The sequence below is a fragment of the Sminthopsis crassicaudata genome, chromosome 2 (genome assembly GCF_048593235.1).
Source record: "Sminthopsis crassicaudata isolate SCR6 chromosome 2, ASM4859323v1, whole genome shotgun sequence".
Taxonomy (NCBI): domain Eukaryota; kingdom Metazoa; phylum Chordata; class Mammalia; order Dasyuromorphia; family Dasyuridae; genus Sminthopsis; species Sminthopsis crassicaudata.
In genome coordinates this window covers 672,659,657-672,684,968 of record NC_133618.1, presented here as the reverse complement: position 1 = coordinate 672,684,968, position 25,312 = coordinate 672,659,657, and the positions used below count along the sequence as shown (strand labels likewise).

The 25,312-nt window shown below is 39.4% G+C and overlaps 1 protein-coding gene across 1 annotated transcript in view; it reads right to left on the bottom strand.

Annotated features, from left to right (window-relative positions):
* Positions 1–25,312, bottom strand: part of PTEN (phosphatase and tensin homolog) — a 69,607-nt gene that overhangs the window by 21,150 nt on the left and 23,145 nt on the right. Inside the window, exons 2-5 of the mRNA XM_074297082.1 lie at positions 21,909–21,993; positions 6,951–6,995; positions 3,160–3,203; positions 2,137–2,375 (exon numbers count right to left, since the gene is read on the bottom strand). Coding sequence (XP_074153183.1) covers positions 2,137–2,375; positions 3,160–3,203; positions 6,951–6,995; positions 21,909–21,993 — 413 coding nt within the window. The remainder of the gene's footprint in view (positions 1–2,136; positions 2,376–3,159; positions 3,204–6,950; positions 6,996–21,908; positions 21,994–25,312) is intronic.

Sequence of the window (25,312 nt, the reverse complement as noted above, 5' to 3'; positions counted from 1 at the left end):
TCACCAATGCAACAGCACGGACGAGGCTCTCCCACTGGAGCAGCACAAAGAGTCCGCTGGACATTTCTCATCAGCCTGAGCATTGCTGACCCGGTCCAGCTTCTTGGCTCATTTCCTTCTCTAAAGCTAATGTGTCAGTAAATGATGTAGGAGGAGCTCTGACACCAAACTTGGAGTCAGGAAGCCCCGAGTCCAAATCCTGCCACAGACACTTACTAGCTGTGTCACCCTGGGCAAATCACTAACCCCTGTTTGCCTCCATTTCTTCATCTGTAAAATAGAGATAACAAAACCTAACTCACAAGACTGTGGTGAGGAGCAAAGAACACACATAAACTACTTTGCAAATTTCAGCTCTTATTCTTATTCCTCTACTCTGATGGGCAGGGGATACCATCTGAGGCTATAGCTGTCAATCACACAATAACCGGCCCAAACCTTGTAACAGAAAGGCAGGGTTAATTATTTGATTAGCAATAATCCTTATTTCTAGGAGTACAATCATACTATCAATTTGTTGGTATGCAGATCAAAATAAATACTAAATTAGCAGAATACAAATGCGAAGACACAGCATGCAACCAAAATAACTCTCTGATTTTTTAACAAGATGATGATGATGACACTGAAAAAGGGGAAACAAGTTTAAAAAAAAAAAACAAAAAACCCACAACTCTGACATTAATACAAGGATCATTTCTTTAGGAAGTTTAAGCAATGTAAACCAGTGGTCATAAGAAAATCAAAAGAGCCTAAAAGCCCAATTCACCACAAACACCAAATTAACTCTAGAGATGGGCTAAGAATTGTGGTTTTTAGCTTCATCTCCAGCCCTTCCCACCAACCTGCCCCCCATCACTGCACATCCCCACCGGAAGGGGGGTTCGGAAGGCTGAGGGCTGGCAAAGACTCTGTTTCTTGATACAGATATAGGCAGGATAGACCATGGAGTGAATAAACAGGCCAAAGGCCCTGGGACCTCCTCAGGGTGGGCACACCTTCCCACAGGGACTCTCTCTGTTACACAGATTTCAGCCCATGGAAAGCTTTTGCCAAAGGCATGAGATGCTCAGTATCATAGAAGGGCAGGGCCAAGGCCTGAATGTGGCTCTTCCTGCCACCCAGTGGATAATCGTCCCTTTTCGGACTGCCCTTTGGCTCACCTGAAAGCCCTTCACTGTAGAAACCTGCTCCACCCCCAGATTCCTTTCCAGCCTTAAAACTTCACCTTCAGGTTGGCCAGTTTGACCCTGAACTTCCCATGTAAGGAAGCAGAGCAAGCCCAAGATGGCTCCATCCATCTCCAGGCTAAGGCTGACTCGCCTCCACTAGGTTTTCCTCCATCTTTAATTCCTCCAGCTCCAGTTTAGAAGTTGTGTTTTCCCATGAACATGTAAGCTACTTGAGGACAGAGACTGTCTGCTTCTACCTGCACCCCAGCACTGTGCTCACCTAGAACCTATCCTAAACTCTGGAACTATGCCACTCTCTTCAAGCACAATCCCATGCAAACAGTAAATGCTTAATAAAATGTTTACTAAACTGAACTGAGATCTCTTCTCCACAACACTCCTGTCTGTCACAGTCCTGTGCTCATCAAACAGAACAATGAATCAGAACCAAGTCTTCGGAGAAAAACAAAAGTCAATGCTATCCAAGGAGACCTTTGCTTGAAGTGTACGACATTTTTAAATACTCAAAATAAAGTTAGGATGAATCTATCTTTATTAAAGGAAAAGCAAATTTATCATAAAGGCAACAGAACTCAACTTACCTTCCAAAGGTGCTTAATTTCCAAGCATCCTTATCAGCCTGACTTGTAACTCCCAGGCTTCTCAATGCGACGCTTTATAAAGATTGAACAAGAAATTGCATTTGTGAGCACAGAATGATATAGTTCCATATGCCTAAAAGCTTTCATGTGCTCACAAAAACTCAATGAACCAAACGCTATCCTCTTACTCAATTGGAAGAAACGCCATCCAAGGGTCTCACACCAAATCTGAGCAAAGGCTCCAGGCAGCGAGCTGGGAGCAAACAGCCCCCCAGAGACATGCGGCCATTTCTGCTGACCAGCCACGTGAAGGAGGTGTCGCGTGCTTATCTAGGGGGGAGGGGAGGGCTGGGAAGACTCACCTTTTTATCTCTGGTCCTGACTTCCCCATAGAAATCTAGAGCCTCTTGTGCCTTTAAGAACTTTCCTCGATGTAATAAATATGCACAAATCATTACACCAGTTCGTCCCTTTCCTGCTTTACAGTGAATTGCTGCAACATGATTGTCATCTTCACTTAGCCACTGGTCGAGATCCTCACAAAAGGGTTTGATGAGCTCTAGCTGGGGCGGGTTGTGGTCTTCAAAAGGATACTGTGCAACTGTGCAAAGAGAAATGGCGCCGTCAGATCAAACACTGCTCTTCCTCCGAATGTTAAACAGCCCAGGGGGCTCAGCTTTATAAACACCGTGGAGGACAAAGGTTTTCTGAGCAACAAGTTTAATCAAAGAAGAGCAGAATTCTGGACACCACCTGTCCTGCCACCCTGCTCTTCACTAATCCATCATCTTCCTCCCCTTCTACTCCCCTGGGCTTCTAGCCTGGCCAAGCCCTTCCCAGCCTCCCCCCGGCCACAGAGGGCAGCACTGGGCTGACACAGATCGGAAGGTCTCTCCACTGCCTCCCACCAAGGGCCTCCCACCAAAAGCAGGGCGGCCTCAAGCCTGGATCACCTTTTCAAACTACAAAGGAGCCCCAGGCTCAGCACCCTTCTTTTCAAGGCTACACAAATAGCACCAGCTTTCTGTAAGGGTGCTCTGTCAGTTACTAATTTCAGTTTACGTGACACACAGAAAAGACAAAGTCGTTTTCTAGTAGCAAATATATAATGGCCAAAAATATTAAACTCAAAATGATTCTTTTTTTCCAGAATCACAGAGGACGGACAGCCTGAGCCAAAGGGAACCCCATGGCCTGTCTCCGCGGTCTCTGGAGCCCTCCTGAAGCTCTAGAACGGGATCCCCAGCTCAGGGTGCCAGGGTGCTAGGTTCCCAAGCACGCCCTGGGGGACGCCCCCTCTAACGTTCTGAATGACTCCTGGAGCAGCAGAGGCTGCCTCTGCCATTCTCTACACACCAGGGCCGGCGGCAGGAGCTGGCACTTACCTCTACAGTTAAATTTGGTGGCATCATAATGTCTTTCAGCACATCTAAAAGAAAAGCCAAAATAGTCATTCACATGGGCAGAAATCCCTTTTCAAATTCTAAAATGACAAACAAGTACCACAAAGCTCCTTCCTCCCCACAATCCTGTGAAGCAGCAAGCCTCACCACCCACTTTTACAGAGGAGGAGACTGAGATTCAGTAAATTTGCATCTTAGAATCACAGGATCCAGAGCTTGAGAGGACCCCGAGACTGCATTTGCCAGTCCCTTCCCACCTTTATGATACAGGCAGGGAAACTGAGGTCCAGAAAGGGGGAAATCACCTATGAAAAAAGGGAAGCAGCAGCAAAGCACAGACTCTAAGCCAGAGCTGCTGTCATCAGGAAATCCAAGGTCCTTTCGGCAGCCCAGAGCAGCCCTCAAGCTGCACCAGCACTGACTACACACTCAGAGTTGTTTCCGAGCTCCTTCTTTTTGTGATTAGCTTAGGAGGAGCTTGTTTTGGCAGGTGCCCATTTTTTACTTCAAAGGATGCTGGGCAGGCATCACTGCCATGCTCAAGTAGTTTTGTCACACTCTATAACCAGCTTTTAACATAGACTTTCCAACTGTTTGCTTCTTAACAGAACTCGTTAACAAGGGTAGAACGAACAAGATCTAGTTTAAATGAAAAGAATGGCATTAGTATATGTAGACAGGCTGGTCTTGGATTCAAGTGCTACCTTTGACTGACATTTACTGTGGTCTTGGACAAAATGGCTCAGCACCCACTCAATGGCCAAAACAATTCTCTAAGACCATGAAAGTTCCCATGCTGGGAACTCATTCACAAATGAGACCACAGGTTCAGAACTATTTCTCCCCACACACCAAATAAAAAATGCAATTACTATAAGTTAAGCAAAAAACAATTCTGGAAAATTTTATTTTATTGCTTCATGATTTGCTTATTTATAAGTGGTTTCTGAAAAAAAATCTGGTTAGACAAGGATGCCATGAGTATTACTTATCCCCATTAAACTGGGATCAAAATAGAGAATGGGGAGAAATGGGAAGACATGAGAACAAAAGGACCTTCTTCTGGCACAGGTTAGGGTCCCTTCCAACTGTGCTTTCTATGACAGAAAAGGTCAAACTAATCTAATCTTTAAAGGAATGGAGAAATAATAAATTCTGATATATCAAGTGCTTCCCCCCCCCCCTTCTTGAGGCTGGGGTTAAGTGACTTGCCCAGGGTCACACAGCTAGGAAGTGTTAAGTGTCTGAGACCAGATTTGAACTCGGGTCCTCCTGAATTCAGGGCTGGTGCCCTCTCCACTGCGCCACCTGCCCCCATATCAAGTGTTTTTAAATATGTGGCAATGTCTTATTTATTCCATATCATGAAGGAATGGGATGTTCTACTTAAGCTTTCTAGCTGATTGAAATTGTCCATCTAAGCACTAATGTACATTTTTAATGAACATTTTCCCTAAATATCTACATACATTATTGTCATTTTAAGTAGTACAGTGAATATCAGTGAAGCATTTCCTGATGACCAAGGTCTTCTTGCAGATTAGAACGCCAAGAAGAACCAGGTTTCACTTTTGTTCAAGCTATAAAACGATAATTCCTGCATATTCGTTTCTGTGTCCTGAGCCTTGACCAAATAAAGTAATTATTTCCTTGTTCCTAACTGTTAGCTGCCAACCAGTCCCTCAGCTGCTCATCCTTTAAGACAGAGAACATTAAGAAGCATCAGAAAGGCACAATGGAAAAAGCAGTGAAGTAGAAGCCACACAGACTATCTGTATAATCCTGGGCATGCCATTTCCCCTCTGGGCCTCAGGAGGTGGCCTCAAAGGTGCCTTCCACCTTGAGGTCAATGATTCTATATCCTAAATCTGCCCCTCACAAAAAATAATAAATAAATAAAAGTAACTTCCACAATAACTCTTCCTGAAATGGCTTTTTGAGGTTCACAAAATACTTTGTGAGATGGTCAAAACCAGGAATCTCTTATTTTCCCATTTTACAGATATGGGCTACTGAGTGACCCACCAGCAGCCATATGGCTCAAGGATCCAAGCCAGGTCAAGCCTAGATGTTCTGCCATGGAGTCTTTTACTGTTATCTCTTAAAAATAATAAGTGCTTTATCTTTCTCGTGATGTTAATTTGGACAATATTTATCCACTCTATACAAGAAATATAGGGATTCAACAAAGAAAAGATCTAATTCAGTTCCAATTGATCAATGATGGACAGAATCAGCTACACCCACAAAAAGGAACACTGGGAAATGCATGTAAACTCTTTGCCTTCTTGTTTTTCTTCCCAAGTTATTTTTACCTTCTGAATCCAATTCTTCCTGTGCAACAAGAAATTCGGTTCTACACACATATATTGTATCTAGGGTATATTATAACACATTTAACATGTATGGGACTGCCTGCCATCTAGGGGAAGGGGTAGAGGGAAGGAGGGGAAAATTCAAAACAGAAGTGAGTGCAAGGGATAATGTTGTAAAAAATTACCCATGCATATGTATTGTCAAAAAATAGTATAATTATAAAATTAATTTAAAAAAATTTTTTACAATGATCAATTGTGACGACCATGGGTCTCTTCAACAATGAGATGATCCAAACCAGTTCCAATGACCTTGTGATGGAGAGAGCCATCTATACCCAGAGAGAGGACTGCAGGAACTGAGTGTGGATCACAACATAGTGTTTTCTTTTCTTTTCTTTTCTTTTTTTTTGTTGTTTGGTTGTATTTTGTTTTCTTTCTCATTTTTTTTTTCTTTTTTGATCTGATTTTTTCTTGTGCAGCAACATAATTGTAGAAATATGTAGAGAAGAATTGCACCTGTTTAAACATATATTGGATTACTTGCCATCTAGGGAAGCGAGTGGAAGGAAGGGAGGGAGAAAAAAAATTGGGAACACAAAGCTTTGCAAGGATGAATGTTGAAAACTATGCCTATGTTTTGAAAATAAAAAGGTTTATTATAAAAAGAAAAAAAAAGAATATTAAGAGTGCAGAGTAAAGATAATAAAATATTTTAAAATATAATAAAAATAAATCACTTGGGAGTTACAAAGGATGGGAAAAAAACCACAAATGTCCAATCTTAAAACATTTTTTGCATCTAAATAAATAAGTATACAATTTTTCCCCAATTTTTCAGGAAGGAAAAAGTTGTCATAAAAAAACTGTCCCCTTACAAATGTTAAGGAAATTAAAATTATTTTTCCCTGGGGTCCTCACATCACTACCAAGAAAAAAAAAGGAAGAGACAGAGTTGCTTAGACATAGAAAAAATCCCTGTCATACTGCCCTAGAAAATAGAAAGCAGCCAATCCAAGCATTGAAGCAACATGTCTGAATTCCATAAAGAGAGAGTGGTTTTGACGGCATCCCTATGGAATGGATGCCAAGAACAAAGATCCACCTCTCACTTCAAAAGCACAGGTCCAGGGAAGCCGGGCAGCCGAGTCATCACTGTTTTAGGAGCAGGCAGTTCTGTTGGCAATTATCCTTCTAGTGACCACGTGGTCAAAGGCTCTCAAGCCCGGCAGGATGCCAAGTCATTTAAAGCAGATCAAGTAACAAAAATCCTTGCCAACATCCCAGCTCACCTCATCACCACACTTACTAAATGAGCTAATGATATTTTCAATCAGACTTCTTGGACTAATTGTTTTACAAATACAATTCAGTAAAATATCTTTAATGCTGTCTCATCCCAGAAAGGAAACAACTTTCACTTAAGAGCTGTTTTTAGAAGCAAGGAAACATACTTACAGATTGTATATCTTGTAATGATTTTTATGTTTTGAATCCAAAAACCTTCAAATAAAAAAAAAAAAAAATAGGGCATCATTAACAAAAAATAATTAATACTTAATAATACTCAAGAAACTCAAAAGATTAAGGTTTTATTTTCCAACCTCAATCAATATTTACACTTAGAAACTTACACTTAGATAAAAATAGATAAAATTCATGAAAAACCATCCCCTGGAGTATATACAGTTTACATTATATTAATATTATTCTTAAATGATGCTAGCATTCTATCAATTTATAGAAGAGTGAGGAAGCACTCGATTTGAAATCAGAAACCTTCATTTGAATTCCAGCCCTGTTGTATCTAGTCCATTGATGATTTTCTATTCATTTCACTCTAAGAATCTAGTTTCTTATTTGCAAAGCTTATAGGGAAGGCAGCTCCCAGCTCCTATGTTAATATATATATATATGAGATCTAAAGAGCACTTCTTAATGTGCGATATATAGACTTGGAATCTTTTATCTTAAACTTTTAAAAATATTCTGCTAAGAGATAGGCTTTACTAGTGACCACAAAGGGCTCCCACACACAAAAAGGTGAAGGATTCCTGATCTAAAGAAACAGCCCAACACAAGAGGAAGCAAGAAATGACTATTCTGGTTAATGATTCAACATGAATTTGAAAAGAAGACTATACCAGCATCAGAATTTGGCCTAAAAAAGAATCCAGCTTATGCAGATATATTTTTAAAGAATTAGCTATTAAGTGAGAAATAACCATACACATAAGTGTTCAAAGATATAAACTTGAAATTGTACTGAAACTTTTGCTACTTCTGAGGAGCAAGGCTGTCTTAATTCAATAAGATATGTCAAGTGACGTTCCAGAAGTCCAACATCATGTAATTTATTCTCCAACCCACAGCCAAATGGGCTGTCCAAACCAAATCATGTGCATATACCTGTAGCAAGGGCATGTTCTATAAGTTCTGTCTTATCTGTTCTTTATCTTTTATGATCTTTATGTTACCTTATCTATCTCTCAACACTCTTCTTACTTTCCCAAGTTTCATAGAGTTTATATTTTGAAATGACATCTACAATATTTTTTTTCTGTAGGTCTGTTTTTGTCGAGTTGTTTTTCAGTCTGATTCTCTATGATCCCATCTGGGATGTTCTTGGTCAACATACTGGGATGATTTGCCATTTCCCTCTCCATTTCATGTTATTGATGCTGAAATTGAGGCAAAAGGGTGAAATGACTTGTCCAGAGTCACACAGCTACGAAGTTTGAGACCAGATTCAAATTTAGGAAGAGTCTTCCTGACTTCAGGCCAGGCATTCTATGCATCCTAGCAATGTTGGGAGAGAGGGGGGAATTCATGTTCTACAAAAAGTAAGAAAGCAGAAGCTGAGTTTCAACAAAGAAATACCACCACCAGAAGGAGCTGAGCAAAGAAAAATTATCAACCTTTCTATAAAAATCAAACTTTTTTGATTTGTAAGGGAAAAGGAAGAATGCATTAAACTTGGACGTGTTCTGACTACTCAAAACATTCCATATTACTCCAAAGGAACAAGAGTCTGAAGAATCTCTTGTTTAAACAGACAAGTAAAGCTAAGAGAGACATTTAAGACCCCAAAGAGCCAGAAATAAAACAGCAGATCCAGTTTCTTAATTCATTCAATTCTCTTTGCATTCTACTCTATTACCTCCACATTCTATCTATTGTTCATATACAGTTTTCATTCAATGATTTCCAGATTTTCATAAGCATTCAAAACTTGTAATATGAAATAATGAATATTTAATTCCTTAAAACAAGTCCTGAAAAACTCATCTGAATTGACCACTGATAAATATCACTGATTACAATAAGGGCCAACTCCAAGAATCTTTATAACGTAACAGTATCCTCTCAGAGGCAAGTGTCATATATGTACGGATCTTTTAAAAATACTAAGTCAAGCTAAGGAAAAACTGGAACAGATTTTTATCTATTTTTGCTTATCTACGACTGCTAAACTGCTCTTCAAATGTCTGCAAAATGTAAATAATTTCGTCTAGTTTTGTTTTTACTATGGATACTCACTCCCCTCCTCTAAAAATAAGCAGATGATTGTAATTTTCTTGCAAAGGATGCACTTTGAAAACTGAAGTCTGATTACCCAATCAAAATAAAGTATCATAATTACAGAATGTATATATGGCAATCATAGACATAAAATTCTGAGACTAGGCATTAACACTACTGCCCATCAGTCAGAACAAGACATGTTCAAATTAAATTCAAACATTTATTAAGAGAAGCCCTGACCTGTTTGAGACACTCTGTGAGTGGCCAGGAATAGAAAGACAAAAACCAAACTATTCTCTGCCTCAAGGTTATATCCTACATTTAAACTGAAGGGAAGCAAGTTGCTCAATCTTGGAAAACTAAACCAAAACAAATTCTAGCTTTCAGTTACAGTATTCCAAAGGCATTAAGCTAAGATCAAACACACATGCATACATTCATGTTTTTCAATAACAATCATGTATCTTACTTAACATTCTTTCTAGAGCTGCTCAGGAGATTCTGTAGATCTCCCTATAAAGACACCATATATTCCACACTCCTTCATATCTATAACAGCTTTTTTCCTAAGGAAACAGTCTTCCAATTTTATAAATCTGGCAATTTTCCTGAGGGTAGACTATATGATAAAATTTTCTACCTTTTCTAGGTGGAAAGAAAGGAAAAACTGGGCCATTCAAGGTTATGTAGCTAATATTCCAAGTTCCTGATTCAAACAAAATTGTTATAAACAAACCACTCACTGCATATGACTAACAAAAGGTGGACAGACGGCATTTACTATTACTATTAATAATAACAACAACTATTTGCCAGGAATTCTATTAAAGACTAGGGACACAAAAACAAACAAGAAACAGTCTCCACCTCCAAAGAGCCTACATTCAAACTGGGGAAAACAGAAAAAGAGAGACAAAAGACAAGATAAGAAACATTTGTCAATAAAATAATTATACTCTCCCCAAGAAAAAGGTGCAATATAAGGGAAGCTTCCATTGTAATTTGGGAATCAATAATTCAACATTCAAGTTATCTATCTTAATATACATATTTATATGAATCAAAGTTGAAGTTTTTTTTTCTTCTTGAAGTGAAGACTTTTCTATAAAACATTTTGCCATTACTTGAATATCAAAATTCAACAGATTCAGAAGGACAATCACCTATTTCTTCAAACATAAATATATACTATTAAGTGGGCTTTCTGTTAGTGTTGTGGTGTTTTTGGTATTCTTTTCCTACTGAACCACACAGTGGTTGCCTCAAATTCTTTTTTTTCCCCTCTTCTTATATTTTACTGTTATTCATTTTTATCTGCCCCCTTTTGAAGTTTTCTTGGCCTAGATAGCGTTTGTCACTTCTTTGTCCAGCTCATTTTACAGATGAGGAAACTGAGGCAAACAGGGTAAAGTGACTTGTCCGGAGTCACACAGCTAACAAGTTGGATTTGAATTCATGAAAATGAGTCTTCTTGACTCTAAGTTCAACACTGAATCTACCTCAATTGTATATAAATCTGCCCAGACTTTCATCACCACCCCCATTTTCCCCTCCTTTATTTAAACAAACCAATCTTTCATTTGGTACTGCCATCCCCACAAACTTTGGTTCTATATCTCATCCTATTATAAACTCCATTTCCTCACTGTTCAGTACTCTGTCTCCCTTCTGGTCCCTCACTAAATGGAAAAACATCATTGGTAACCTTGGAGAGAGCATTTATCTCTCAACTGCAATATCCAATGGCCCTCTCTCATTCCACTATTCAGTCTGATTTCTAGAGCTGTTTACAATATTGGTCACATCCCCTGCCCAGAACACTAGTCCCTTCCCTTGGTCATCCCCCAATGTGACCATTCCTTTTTCAGTCTCCTGTGGTAGACTATTAGCCATCTCCTGCCCACAAAGACCTGTCCCAAATCCATCTGCTTTCCCTCAATGATTTCATCATTTCCCATGAATTAAGTGATCTCTCTACAGAGAACATTTCCAAATCTGAATAATATCCAATCTTAACCTCTCTCCTGAACTTCAGTCCTGTATAAAGAATTGCCTGCAGAACTGGATTCCTACTTCTGGCATTTCAAACTCACCATGTCTAAAATGAAAGTCACCTCCTCTTACCCCCAAATTCCTTCCCAGACTTTCCTATTTCATTTAAGTGCATGAATCACCATCCCTCAACTTGCCTTGGTTCATGTATTCAGCAACATCCTTGACTTTTTCATCTTCCTCAATCTCTAATCAAGTAGTTGACAAGTTTTATTCATACTACCTCCATATCTCTCTCTCTCTCTCTCTCTCTCTCTCTCTCTCTCTCTCTCTCTCTCTCTCTCTCTCTCTCTCTCTCTCTCTCTCTCTCTCTCTCTCTCTCTCTCTCAAATTAATCTTCCTAAAGAAGGATGAGGTCTGACCATTCCATTCTCATAATTAAAGTCTTTCCTACTGCCTTAAAAATGAACAGAAACTCAAGTCAATTTAGTATTCATGGTCTTCCTATAATCTGGTTTTCTACTTCCTTCATTCCGTCTACATTGCAGCCAAACTAGTCTCCTACTTGGACTCCAAACCTGACATTTCATCTTTTATGTCTATCCTTGTTCGGGTAGTCTCCTCTGCTAGGAATTTTCCCCCTATAATAAGAGCTTCATAATTTCCCCCAAAAGAACATTTTCTCTTTCTTCATATTGTCTTATATGTCTTATCTGTGAATGTGTTCTATCTTTCCAGTTGAATCCAAGCTCTCTGAAACTATTTTTATCGTCTTCGTATAGCCATCTCTTTTGCACATCAGTAGCAGGTCCTTAATACAAGCTCAATATATACCGAGTGGCTGAATCATATTTAGAATAGCACACTAAAAACCTAGTCAACTCAAATTGTACAATACAAAACACTTCTCAGGTTAGTCTTTCATAAAAATATATATTAGGTAAACTGCTACTGATAAGAAATCAGATCAGTGAAAAGCCAGCTTTATTTTTTTAGAATCCAGTCAAATTTACCAGAGGAATTCAGAAGGGGATATTTAGGACACTGATTACTTTCCTGTCACAGAGAAGCTATAGCCAGGTCAACAAAGTGCTGTCGTAATGGACTCTTCTCAAGATGATAAAAATCTCAGCTCAATTTTAAGAGCATTTGTTAAACTGAGATTACCTACAGTCTCTCTTTTACCCACATTCTCCCAAAAAGAACTAAACATATATATCTAGAGCAACTCATGATTACAAAGCAGTTTCCAAATCTCTATTCTAGTTCATTTTATTTTGGTCAGGCAGACTAGGGTGTATAGACAACCATATAGTATGCAAGGCATGCTTTTGAGAACAAATATGCAGTTGAATTGTGTAGCAAAAGCAGCAGTGAATAAGAATTTTTTTATACAAAATCGAAATATTCCTGATAAGCATCTTTTTTTAAATCCAAAATCAAAATATTCCCAATAAATATCTTGAGAATTCTGATCAAGCAATGTCGGATCAGAACTCCAAGGTAGTAATTTGTTTTTAATTTGTTCCTTCTCTGAAGCTAAGAGTGAAGGAGGGAGCCAGTGAGAGCTGAAGGGGGTAGGGAGAGTAAGAAGGAGGTGGGGTGAAAGAGAAAGACTGACAGAGAGAGGAGGGAGATTTCTGACCAACACAGAAAACTGACTCAGCACTATGGACAGCTCCCCAATCGGGGCAAAACAAAGAATTTAAGCATAAAACAGAGGAAGCGGGGAGGGAGAATCATGGCATCATAGCCTTTAAGATTTGGAAAGCCACTCAACCCGCCTGTGTTGAGGCCATTTTCTCACAGTATAGTTAACTGAATGAGGCACTCTGGAGCCAGAGGCCTAAGGTCCAGCAATACTGAGTTCAAATCCTGCCTCAGACACCAACTAGTGTGACTCAGGGCAAACCATTTCACCTTGTCAGCTCACTTTGCTCCTTGTAAAATGAGGATAACAACAGACCCAGTGCATAGGGCAGCTAGGCCAGGCAGTGGATGGAGTACCAGGCCTAGAGTCAGGAAGACTCATCTCATATTCCAATCTGGCCTCAGAGGCCAAATGTGTGGCCCTGGTCAAACTCTAACCCTTTTTGCCTCAGTTACTTCAGCTGTACAATGAGCTGAAGAAGGAAATAGCAGACTGCTCCAGTATCTTTGCCAAGAAAACCCCAATTAAAACAAAAGGCAATTCTAATTCTCTCAGGTACATGGACATACCCACTTATAAAAAACACATATCCTAATGCAGTATAATCCATTATAGCTTAAATCTGTCCTGAAATTCTGGGACCCCCCCTTTTAGTGACTATCAATCATAACATATGACTGTAAGGCCTGCTCTGGAGTAGTTGTTTCTGTAATAAATAAATGGGAATATACCAATCAATAATCATCTAATCACTCAAACAGTACTTTTAAAAATAAAACTACTCCTGATAACAACAACTATAATAATAGCCAACATTTGTAGAGCACCCACTATGTGCATGCGGAAGGAAGCACTTTACAATTATTATCTCATTTGATCCTCAAGATCGCCCTGATAGGTGTTATCATCCCCATTTTACAGATAAAGAAACTGAGGCAATCAGACTAATTGCCCAGGATCACAGGCAATAAATATCTGAAACTGGATTTGAATTCAAGTCTTCCAAACTCCAAGTCTTGTAGCTAATCCACTGTACCACCTAGCTGATAATTATGATTTTCCTTCCATTAGTATTAAGATTCTATAAAATAATAAAAATATCTATCTTATGAAAAGTATTTCTTGCCCTTGTATTTCATTTCCCCTCTATTGTTTTTCCCCTCTGCAAAATTCTTGGATTGAGATTCAGAGCTCAGGTTCCAATCTAGTCAGCTACCAATTTCAATGGGACCCTGAGGAAGTCAGAAGTGCAAAAGCAAAGTGCTGCACTAGAACCTTAAGATCAAAATTCTACCATCCTAGAGGAGAATTTCAATGATTTGACATTGTAGTATTTGTTTATCTTTCTATTTTTAATGACTTTATAACAAAATAGAATGTGTTCAGCAATTCATTTTGTTTGGTTTCCTTCAAAAAATACATTAAATTCAAAAGTCTTCTCGGCTAGTTTGCTATGCAAACTTGGATATATTCTTTAAAATTTTCATTTCATCCAAAAATGACAAAAACCCCAGAGAGTAAATCAATCTGAAGAGAAAATGGACTTGATCCAGCTTCCCCTTCCCTTGCCCCAGAGAGGGCAGAACAGGCACACTGATGATATCAGGGTGGTTTCCTGTTTAGAATTCACTAAAATTTCCCCATTCCAATTGAAATTCACTGGCTTTTGAAGCAACATATGGGGCTAGCTTCCCCTTTTGCTATAGAGTAGATGGTGCTAGCAGACACCATATCAAGCCCAGCCAAGCTTGGAATCAACTTGTTGCCACACACTATTCTCCCTCTGCCCAGTTCCATTCTTCTTTCATGTATTCCATGGATAGGAAAAGGTAAATAATGAAGCATTTCTGAAATGGGCTTATGTTGGGTTGCAAGTTGCAAGGAAAAATAAGAAAATGATCCCTTTATCATATGCTCTGATTATGTCTGATTTTTGTTTTAATTAAAAAACCAGTCAGTCAGGGATAACAGCATATAAATATCTGAATCAACTGCAACAAAGTCTGAAGATAACAAACCCTATGGGGTTTCTATGTTTCTAAATAATTTCTCATACTGTGGATAATCAACAAATCACATCTATATAACATGTACCTAGCTGGGGCAAGGATTAATTTCTTTGTTTTTTGCTGAGGCAATTGGGGTTAAGTGATTTGCCCAGGGTCACACAGCCAGGAAATGATAAGTGTCTGAGACCACATTTGAACTCAGATCCTCCTGACTTCAGGGCTGGTGCTCTATCCACTGCACCATCTACCTGCTCCAAGGATTAACTTCTAATAAAAACTGAAGATCCATCCCTACTTTCCAACAAGTTATAAGCTTGATATATTTCTATATTTGGGAGAAAACATGCCAACTGCCCCAAAACTATGTCATTATCCTTTCATAAGCAAATGTATTTAAAAAGCTATTAAGAAAAATGTTCTCAACTGATGCTGAGTGAAATGAGCAGGACCAGGAGACCATTACATACTTCAATAACAATACTATCTGATGATTAATTCTGATGGACCTGGCCCTCTTCAACAATGAGATGAACCAAATCAGTTCCAATAGAGCAGTAAGGAACTGAACCAGCTACACCCAGCGAAAGAACTCTGGGAGATGACTATGAACCACTACCTAGAATTCCCAATCCCTCTAATTTTGTCCACCTGCATTTTGGATTTCCTTCACAGGTTAATTGTACACTATTTCAAAGTCTGATTCTTTTTGTACAGCAAAACAACATATTGTATTTAATTTAAACTTTAACATATGTAACATGTACTGGTCAACCTGCCAGCTGGAGGAGGGGGGTGTGGGGAAGAAGGGGAAAAGGCTTGGCAATTAATTGTGAGTGTAGTAAAATTACCCATGCATATGTCTTGTAAATAAAAAGCTATAATAATAATAATAATAATAATAAAGAAAAAAGAAAAATGTTCTCAAAAAACATCCTTAATTTATTATAATGTATATCATTACATAATTTTAAAAGTTAATGGGATTGGAGAAAAAACTCTTAAAACCACCTTTAACTTAAACTGAAAAGTTGCTAGTATCTCTTCTAACAAGAAAAATTAATTTTAAAGGCATCAGCTATTCTGCATGCTGACTTAACAAAATTATGGTGTGACAATACAGGATAATCTAACAGAGCTAGAAAGATACTACATTTATTTAGTCCAACCCTCTTATGGATCTCAAAATACATCTGAGGTCTCAGGAACTATCTGTTCTAAGCAGAGGCTGCCCATGTATTCAGCACTTCTCAATTCCCAGTCCCATGTGTTCTGAACACACCATGCAGCCTGCATGAAGCATGTGTTTTACTGACAAGCCTACTGCTGAAGTCTCAAATTCCAAATTTTCACACTATTCACATGCATGGAAAATGCTTAATAGTTGAGAGCCTCCAAATAATTAAACTGAAAACTGCCTGTAGTTCTCAGGACCTTAAATACAGACAAATTTTCTTTTTAACAAACAAACAATTATTCTTCAGGCAAAAAGGAAAAACACCACAAAACTTTTTCCATTACTCATTTCCATGTTCCATGTTTTCTTTATCAGTCACAATGAATTCTCCACATACTATCCTGAGTCTTTTAACCAAATTATTTAATTTATGAAAGTTTGGCTTATTCCCCTCCTCAAAAACTTTCATCTCCAATGAAAGTTCAAGCTTCTCAGGGCATCCCATCAAGGAGCTTCCCAATCTGGCTCAAGTCTGCTCCTAACTTTCGCCCTCCTCCAGATCCAAAGTCCCTGATCCTGCCAGGTCATCTGACTTATTTGGCACAACTCAAGCAAGACTCAAAGACCTGGACGTGTCTAAACTGGCCTCCTCTGCTCTGCACTCAGCCATACTCCCCACCCAGCAGGACAGAACAAGTGCCATCTCTTTATCAGAAGGTCTTTTTGCAATGCCGTTCTCCTCCTAATCTACGTATTTGCTTATATACTTAAGTGATCATTAATGACTATCAATAACAGATATTAAGTAAATATTTAATTATATATGTTAACAGCTTGTTCTTTTTCTTCCCAACCAGCACAGCCAATTATGATTATGAGCTCCTCTAAAAGAATAAATTATACTGGAAAAGTACATGAAATGAGAATTAAAAAACTTAAATTCTCCTATTTCACTAGGAAAAGTGTGGCTTTCAAAAAGTCACTCCTACATTCTGGATCTCAAGTGCCAAGGGCTTAATGAATGTTCGTGGTCTTGACTTGACTTGGAATGACCAATGTTCCTCCCAGCACTGACCATAAATTCCATCACCTTTTATTTACTTCCATGATTCACTGACCACGAATAATACTTCTTTGTACATTCCACCATGCTTTACCATTTTTCAATTGCCCAATACATTGGAAACAAATTTAGACATTTTCTTTTCCTCCCTTTTGATACTAGTCCTATCAGATACCTTATCTAGCACCAATGGGCAACAATGAGATTACGGAGGAAGCAAACAATTAGTCTAACAAAAAATAATCCTGCACAAAAAAAGGAGGCTATAATCAACCCTTCCAAGAATCTGAGAGAATATTTGGAGAAACATTTACTGCCAGGGCTGCCGCCTCTACCTCTTCCTCCTTTCCTCTCACCAGGATTTCATGCCCACAATTGGCAGACTGCCCTAGCTGACTTAGACAATAGAAAGGCGGAAAAGGCAAGCAAACAGGGAAATGGGAAAGCCTGCCTCCACACTGTAGGGGGCAGATTCTAAGAACTGAGGAAAAAAGGCTATCGCTAAGAAATATGGACAACTTGCAAGGTAAATCCATGCACAAATCCTAAACTCTAAAGCAAATCCAGTATAGGAAAGCATGCATTTATAAAACAAAGATATGTAGGGCTAACTAACTCTATAAAGCCTCTTTACTTTCCTAAAGAATGAACTCTTATGTTAATAATAGTTCATCATTGTATAGTGTAATTATAAGAACCCCAATTCCACCCCTCACATTTAGGAGCTGGGCAACCAGGGGCCGTTCAATTTTTCTCCTTGAGTTTCAGTATTCTTGTCTATAAAATCGGGATAGGACCGCCCAGAGCCAAAACTACAACACTGAGAGAATCAAGAAATAGTATGGTTGGTAATACTGCCATGATTTATTTGCAGGCTTTATATAGATATTTGTCAGCTATTATTCTTAGATTTTTAGAAAATATGCCTCTTCCTTAATGAACTTCAAATGATTCTATCCATAGACAACTCTTCAAGAGCCCCAAATTAAGAGATCACAGAGTTCTCTATCAAAAAGGACTCCTGACCTGCAGTCCTACACTGTCACTCTCACAGATCCTGAAAATAAGTGGCCCCTATCCTCTGGACAAACGTAGTTGCAAAGTTCAGCCAAGAATCATCCAGAGAGTCTATGGACCATTTGTAACTAGGGGAAGCTTTGTTTTGTCCAGAACTGCGATCTCCTCACGTGAGTCACTGGCCAAGGCTCCCATGTAGATCAGCACCTGCTGTGTCAACCAATGATATTAAAAGGCTACTTGATAACTTGTCTCTAATGTACATATCGAAAGGGATTGGAATCTGGGATAGGATGCTCTCCTCCAGAGTTCAACTGTAGTTTATAAATATATTATATGGGAGGAAATGCAACCCAAACTTTCCCAAAAACCTAGTAAGCATCAAGAGAGAAACAGAGCTAAGTGGTACCCAAGGGGGGGGGGGGGGGGGTGAAGGACCATTTATCAATGACAAATGCAGAGATCCCTCTTCCCTCTAAAAACTGTAAGAACAGTAAGAACAGTAGCTCACAGTTAAGGGTCCAGGAGATAAAATATATAAGTTTTTAAAAATCACTATCTGTAGAGTAAGTGCTAAAGCAAGGCTTTGTGACCAAAGCCACACAAAAATGTGTCCTATGACATCTCCATAGGAATCTAACAAGAAAGTAGCAGTGACTCTATTTCCTATAGCCTTAAATGTCCATTCATCTGGATATTGCTTTTAACTGCCTTAAGAGTCTACTAGGCAAGAGCACTGGGGCACACACTGGCAATATTAAAAAGACACATCACAGTTCCTATCGCTGAAAATTCTGGACAATGTGCCCAGACCAATGGCAGGGATCACATGAAGGCTGGATTGGAAGCAAGGTCAAAAGAGGGAACAAGGGGCCTTATTGATCAAAGTGTAGATAAGGTAGAAAGACAAGAGTAGTCCCAAGATAAGGAGGTAGGCCCATGGCAAGTTTAGCAGGGAGAATGGGAAGCAACTTCCAGGAGAAAGGGAGAAGGAAAAATGAAGATGCCTCGGCTTTGAGCCTGGCAAATGGGAAGATGCTGGGATTATCAAGAAAAACAGACAAATCAGCAAGGACAAGCTTTAGTTGCTAATAAGATTTCTTGAAGAAGGCAGATGAATAGGTGGCACAGCAAGACTGTAGATACATATTGGGGAAGGGACATCTAAAGCTGTGGCAGTGCCAGAGGCTACTAATGAGGGAAGGCAAAGAAAAGAGCTGAGAATCCAGCTCACATCTAGAGGCCAAAAGGAGGAAGAGAAAAGAGGGGGCACAGGGAAAGTCAGAGAAATTTAGGCAGCACGCACCTCATGCTGGACACTGTGCCAGGTGTTTTTGACAAGTATTATTTCTTCTGATCCTGGCAAAACCCTCTAAGGCAGGTGCTGCTATTATCCCCATTTTACGCTGAAGAAACTAAGTCAGCATTCAGTGATTTGCTCAAGGTCACAGGCTGAATCTGAACTTAGCCCCCTTGACTCCGGGCTCAGCACTCTATGGGCTGTGCCCCTAACTGCCCCTTAGCACAGTGGCTGGCACAGGGTAGCACAATATAAATGATTAGAGAAAGAACCAGAAGAAATCAATGTCAGCAGTCAAGGAAGGAGCAAGTCTTAAGAGTCATCATGGAAGTACAAAATATTAGCGAAGTGCTCAGAAATGCTCCACAGCATGACGCAGAAGTAAAAAGCTTGAGCTGAGCTCCCTCCCAGTAATCTGGGGGTAGAATGGACCATGCAGGGAAGCAGGAAAGACACAAACTCATCTGCACTAAAATAAGCAGGAAAGGCAAGGATGCCGGGCATGAGGTGGAAACTGCTATTATGGGCAAACTACGACAAATCAGGTTAAGTGACTTGTCCAAGCTCACATGGCTAGTCCAAATATGAGTCAGGATTAAATTTTGGACTTTCTTTTTTTAAAAGCTCAATCTAGAGGGACAAATGTTATACAAAGTTCATCGTCAAGGAGCACAGATGGAGAAGTTAATGAAAAAAGAATCTACTGAACTTCCATCCCTGGGTAGTCTTAACCAAACACACAGCAATGACCATTTGAATGTAATTGTCTCACGTGAGAGAGAACAGGTTTTGGAAGTAGAGGGATCCTTCATTCTACAAATAGGGAAACTGAGCACCTTTGAGTTAAAGTACCTTGTCTAAGTTGGGGAGAGCATCCCACCCCAGAAAAGTCTGGATTCCAATCCCTTCCAATATGTATATTAGAGATAAGTTATCAAGTAGCACAGCACTGAAATTCAAACTTAAGTTTTCGCTATAAAAATGGAAAGGTTTGGTTTGAGGTCAGGGGAGGTGTTCTGGAGGGGAGGGAGGAGAGTTGGAGGCATTTTTCTTGTGGTGAGAGGAGAAAACAGAAACAGGATCTATCAGGGAGAAAAAGATAAATTGGGAAGGCTAATGGGGGCTTAATGGAACACTAATCAAGAAACTCCAGGGTTGACTGAACAAAACAGGTTTTTTTGCAGGTCCTGCAGTCCAGGAAAGAAAGTGTAACATATGGAAAAGGTCCCTGGGCTTGTACCTAATGGGGCTGTGGGGCTTGGACACTTGTCCACACATTTCTCCCACTTGGAAAATGCTCTGATGTTACAAAAAGGCAGGCCCCCACAGGCCTCCAGGCTCCAACGTGAATCGAAAGGCCCGAGAAGCAGCTCCCAGCAACTGTTTTTACTGCAACAGTATCAAATGAAAAAAATTACAACTGCTCTTTTGTTCATAACAACTAAGTATTCAAAGAAATCTAAAAACCCCCAACATAGCAATTGATGACTAGAAAATTTACTCAAGAATGTGTTTTATGTGCTGCTTCTGAACTCCTAAAACTATATTAAAAATTTTTTTAGAATATTTACACAACAATCCAGTCATTATCACATGGTCACTGACTCTGCTCCTAACTAAAAACAATCATTCATCCTGGGCCACTACATTCAAGTTCCCAGGATTTCTAGGAAGGATTCTCAAATCACACACACACACACACACACACACACACACACACACACACACACACACACACACAAAAAAAAAAAAAAAAATCACTTCATCCAGCAGCAGCGGCCCAAGGCCTAAATACCATCTCTATGAAGAGATTTCCAACCCCAAACTCCTGAGCTCCAGGGCCCTACCAACCAACTGGACATCCCACAAATATCAACGAGAAAGTCAACTGAGTTCATGATCTTTTCCCCCAACCTACCTCTCATGAGACAGAGTATCACCATGATCCTTCTATGATTCATGCTTACAAGTTGGTACGTCACCACGTTGGATTTCCACCTCCACATCTCTCCCGTTCTCCCCCCTTCTCTCTACTCACACTGACCCAGCCTAGTTCAGGTTTTGTCAACCGTGTTTTTGTTGGTTTCTCTACCCTTTAATCTATCCTGTATAGAGCAGCCAAAGTGGTTTTCTTGAAGTTTAGATCCTATCATGTCATTCCCAGTCAATAAATGCCAGTTTCCAACTATCTCTAGAATCAAACATAAACTCAAATACAAGATAAAGTTCTTCACAACTAACCCCATCCTTCCTTTCCAGCCTAGGTGTATATTTATTTAAAGTTGATCATACCTCGACGTGAATGCTTTGTATTAAGATAGTTCTCTCTCCTAAGAGTATTTGCATTTTAAGCCCCATGGTACCTTGTAAAATACCTTCGTAAAGGAATTTTAATCAACAGTTATTTAGACAAAAGGGGATATTACTTGGAGGGCCTTCTCATTGGCTCTGAAAAGACTCCAACTGTGTGCACATTTACTTACAGGGAACTGTTTTCAAATTTGTACTGGGAAAAATGAAATCCCATTAAGTCCCAAAACAGAAGTTCTCAAATACATGCATGTAAAGTGTAACACACATATATAGTAAAATATTTTTGGTTTAAGTTGTAAAACGACTTTCAAAATAAAAAACAATATAGATGTAAGACATTGCATAAAACACAAGTATCCAAAAGATTCTTACCTGACTACATCATCGATGTTGTTCCTGTATACGCCTTCAAGTCTTTCTGCAGGAAACCCCATAGCAATGATGTTTGGATAAATATCTGAGCAGTTCAAAGTTAGGGAAATATTAAAGATATATGTGGACTTAATCCTAAGCTACCAGTTGTACAACTAAACAAATTTATAACAAGTTTGTCAGCATCACTTGTCAGAACAGGAAGATTTTCAAAATAGAAAAAAAGCAAAATTAGTTCATCAGATGAAAATAAATTCAAACTATTCTATTTAATCAACAATTATACATGTAAAATTACATATAAGTTTAAACATACTAAAACCAAAATATAAATGAACTGAATCATGGAAAAATGGTTAAAATGATCAAAAAACTTCATTCTTATGCAAACCTCCCCACCCCCCTTCTTTTAATTACAAAAAACTATCATGCTTGTTTTTACACACTGGTCCCCATTCAAGCTGGTGTCACAGTCAAAGATTCAAGAGAACAGGGTAATACTTGGGCTTTTACCATCACAATGCAGGAAAGCACAAGGCAGCCAACACAAAGCACTTTGCAGAATGTAAGACAAACACAATAACGTCACAATTATTACTGTTATTCATGTCACACCACAGTAAACTATACTACAGGATGAGAGGGAGCTGGCAAAACAAAAGAGCAAGGGCTTGAATGCTGAAATATAACCTCCAGGAGTCATAGAAGATTGGGAGGGTCTCCCAGACTGCCCTCGACCCTCATGTCCTGAGCTGGGCAGACCACGTGTGGAATGGCTTGACTTTTGGACATGACATTCAGGGAAGGAAGTAATGTTCCATGCCTGGAACCCATTCAGAACATGATAAGGATGGTAGAAAACTGGAACCTTTGCGGAACAAGGACTGTTTTAGTGGACCTTGAAAATATTTAGCCAGGGATAGAAGAAATTCTTAAGATACTACCCACACTGTCAGTAAGTACAGGGAAAACCAGCTCAGAACTAGCAGAACCCAGAACCATCAATAGGGAGAAGTTACAAAAGTCTCAGAGCACACAAGGAGGGAAACCTTTCTAACAATGACTCCTCTAAAGAAAGAAATGTGTATTAGGCTCCACCAACTTGCCACTTTGCTGAGCACCAAAATCCAGGTGACCAAAGGAACTCAAAGAGTTTACATTCTATGAATCATGCTAAGGATTTCCTGAAAAGTACAATGACTCAAGAGGCAGTGCAGCCTCTGGAGTCCAGAGGCCTTAAAGGGGAGAGAACGGGAATTTAAGAAGTATTTGGCATGTGCCAGAAACTGTGCAAAGCACTGGGGAGACAAAGGGCCTACCTCCAGGGAGCTTACATTCTGATGGGGGAACATACCCTGCAGACACACACAAGGTGGGTGTACAATCACATGTCTGAGAGAGATAAATGAAAGGTGAAGGACAATAAAGGAAGCAGAAGTGGAGTCCAAGATACTCTTTCAGGTCTAGGGCAAGCCAGAGAAAAGAGCAGGAGACAGATGGAGCATCTCATTCACAGACCAGTCTAAAGATCTGTGATGGAAGGGCACCCACAAGGTCCCAACAGGCTTAGAGCAGTTTTAAGCAGTTAAAGATAAGGAAACTAGAAAGTAGAAAGGGTTAAGCCATGACTGACTGACAGGTTGGGGAGGAGTTTACACTTAATTCCCCAGAGGTGGAATGGCCCTTAAGACAAAATCCCCATGTTCAGTGGGCGATGAGAAGAACCTGGCCCAGTGGTGTCCAAGGCCAGAGAGAATGGCCCTTCCCAGGAGTCACTTCAGAATCCTCCCAAAGAGTCTGCCTAGCCAGCCGCTCAGGCTCCTGTCTGCTTCCAAACCTTGCCATCTCATCCTAGGCCAATTAAGATGGTTTCCTTTAAGCTAGTCCCACAGGCCTTTATTTCACACCTTAATAAGCCATTATTGTTCATGAAGTTTAACCCTCTATTTTGAGTCTTCTCATAAGAATTTGTATTCCCCTAAAGAAAAGCAGCAAAAGAAGCTTACCTAAAAAGGACTTATAATCCATGAAAAAAAAAGAAATTTCTCCTTAAAAATCAGCTGGCATCGAAAAAATGTGAATCACCAGCCAATTGTTTAGTCTTTGTTTCGCCCTGTTGGACATTGAAGGCCAATGCCTTCCAATGTTCCTATCTATTTTCGCCATCCCAAGTATTTCAAAGTATTTTGGATACAATTCTTATAAACTACAACTGATGTAAGAATCAATACAGCAAACTCCCTAAACAACTGAGTCATGTTTCTAACACAATGAAACCTTACAAAAAAAGATGCAATCATCAAATATATGAAAAGTTTGCATTATAAAATATTTAACAATCCAACCTATCATCAAATTTGTGACAAATTCAAACTAGGTTTACAGCAAGAGGTTGTTAATGTAAATGTGACTTTTTGACAAATGTTTAAAGTTTCATCAAATAAACATACTAACGACACAAATTAAGATTAGAGAATTTGCTTTCACATCTAATCTACCATGTTAGGGTTCTTCCTAAATCCTCAGATAGCAGTATCCTATCACATCTGGGCCCTACCTCATAAATATGCCCTAAATCCAGGGCACAAGCTCTGGCACTTATCCTCTTCTTGGGTGGTTATAGGTTCCAGGGGAGGAATGACAAGGCACAGAGCCATATCTGCCAAGTGCTTTCCTTCACCACTAGACCCATTTTTCCCAAAGAAACTGTGCTCTCAAGAGCGTTTGAGATCCAGAGTGGTAGTTCTGACTGACAGCCAAGACTAACACAGAATGCAGCTGAACCTTCTAAGACCCCAAAGTTGGTGCTTATAGATCCATAGTATCATAGTTCACCTAGAATCATGAATTTCAATGGGAGGGGTCCCTGCTAAGCTATTGACCATTCTTTAGATGTTATTCTTGAAAGAAAAAACACCCCAAGTTCCCAAGTTTGGGGGCACAGTTGTAAAGTCGGGAAGAAATTCTGTAGTCAAGCAAACTCTTTGTCTCCCATGACTCGACCCTGCACTAATGTACCTACTCTTTTTGAAAGTCTGCTCTGTCCTTCCCTCCCTCCCATTTTCTCATCTCTGCGTTCAAGGGCCACCTCCTGCTTGAAATAATCCCTGATAGCTTCAAGTGAAAGCGATCACTCTGGAGAGACATTTTTCATGGTATATCCACAGCATGTAGCACACACATGGTCTTGTACCTAGTAAGTGCTTAATAAATGTGTGAATTGCATTTATTGTCTACAAATGATTTGAAATATTAATAAGAGAATATTTATATTATAAAATTAAGTTGGTTTTGTGGTCATAAGAAAAAGATAGTCTCCAATAAATTAAAATCACGTATCACTTTAAGGCATGGGGGAGGCCAGGGAAAGAGTGTTATAAGTTGAGCTTAACTACTTGCAAAAG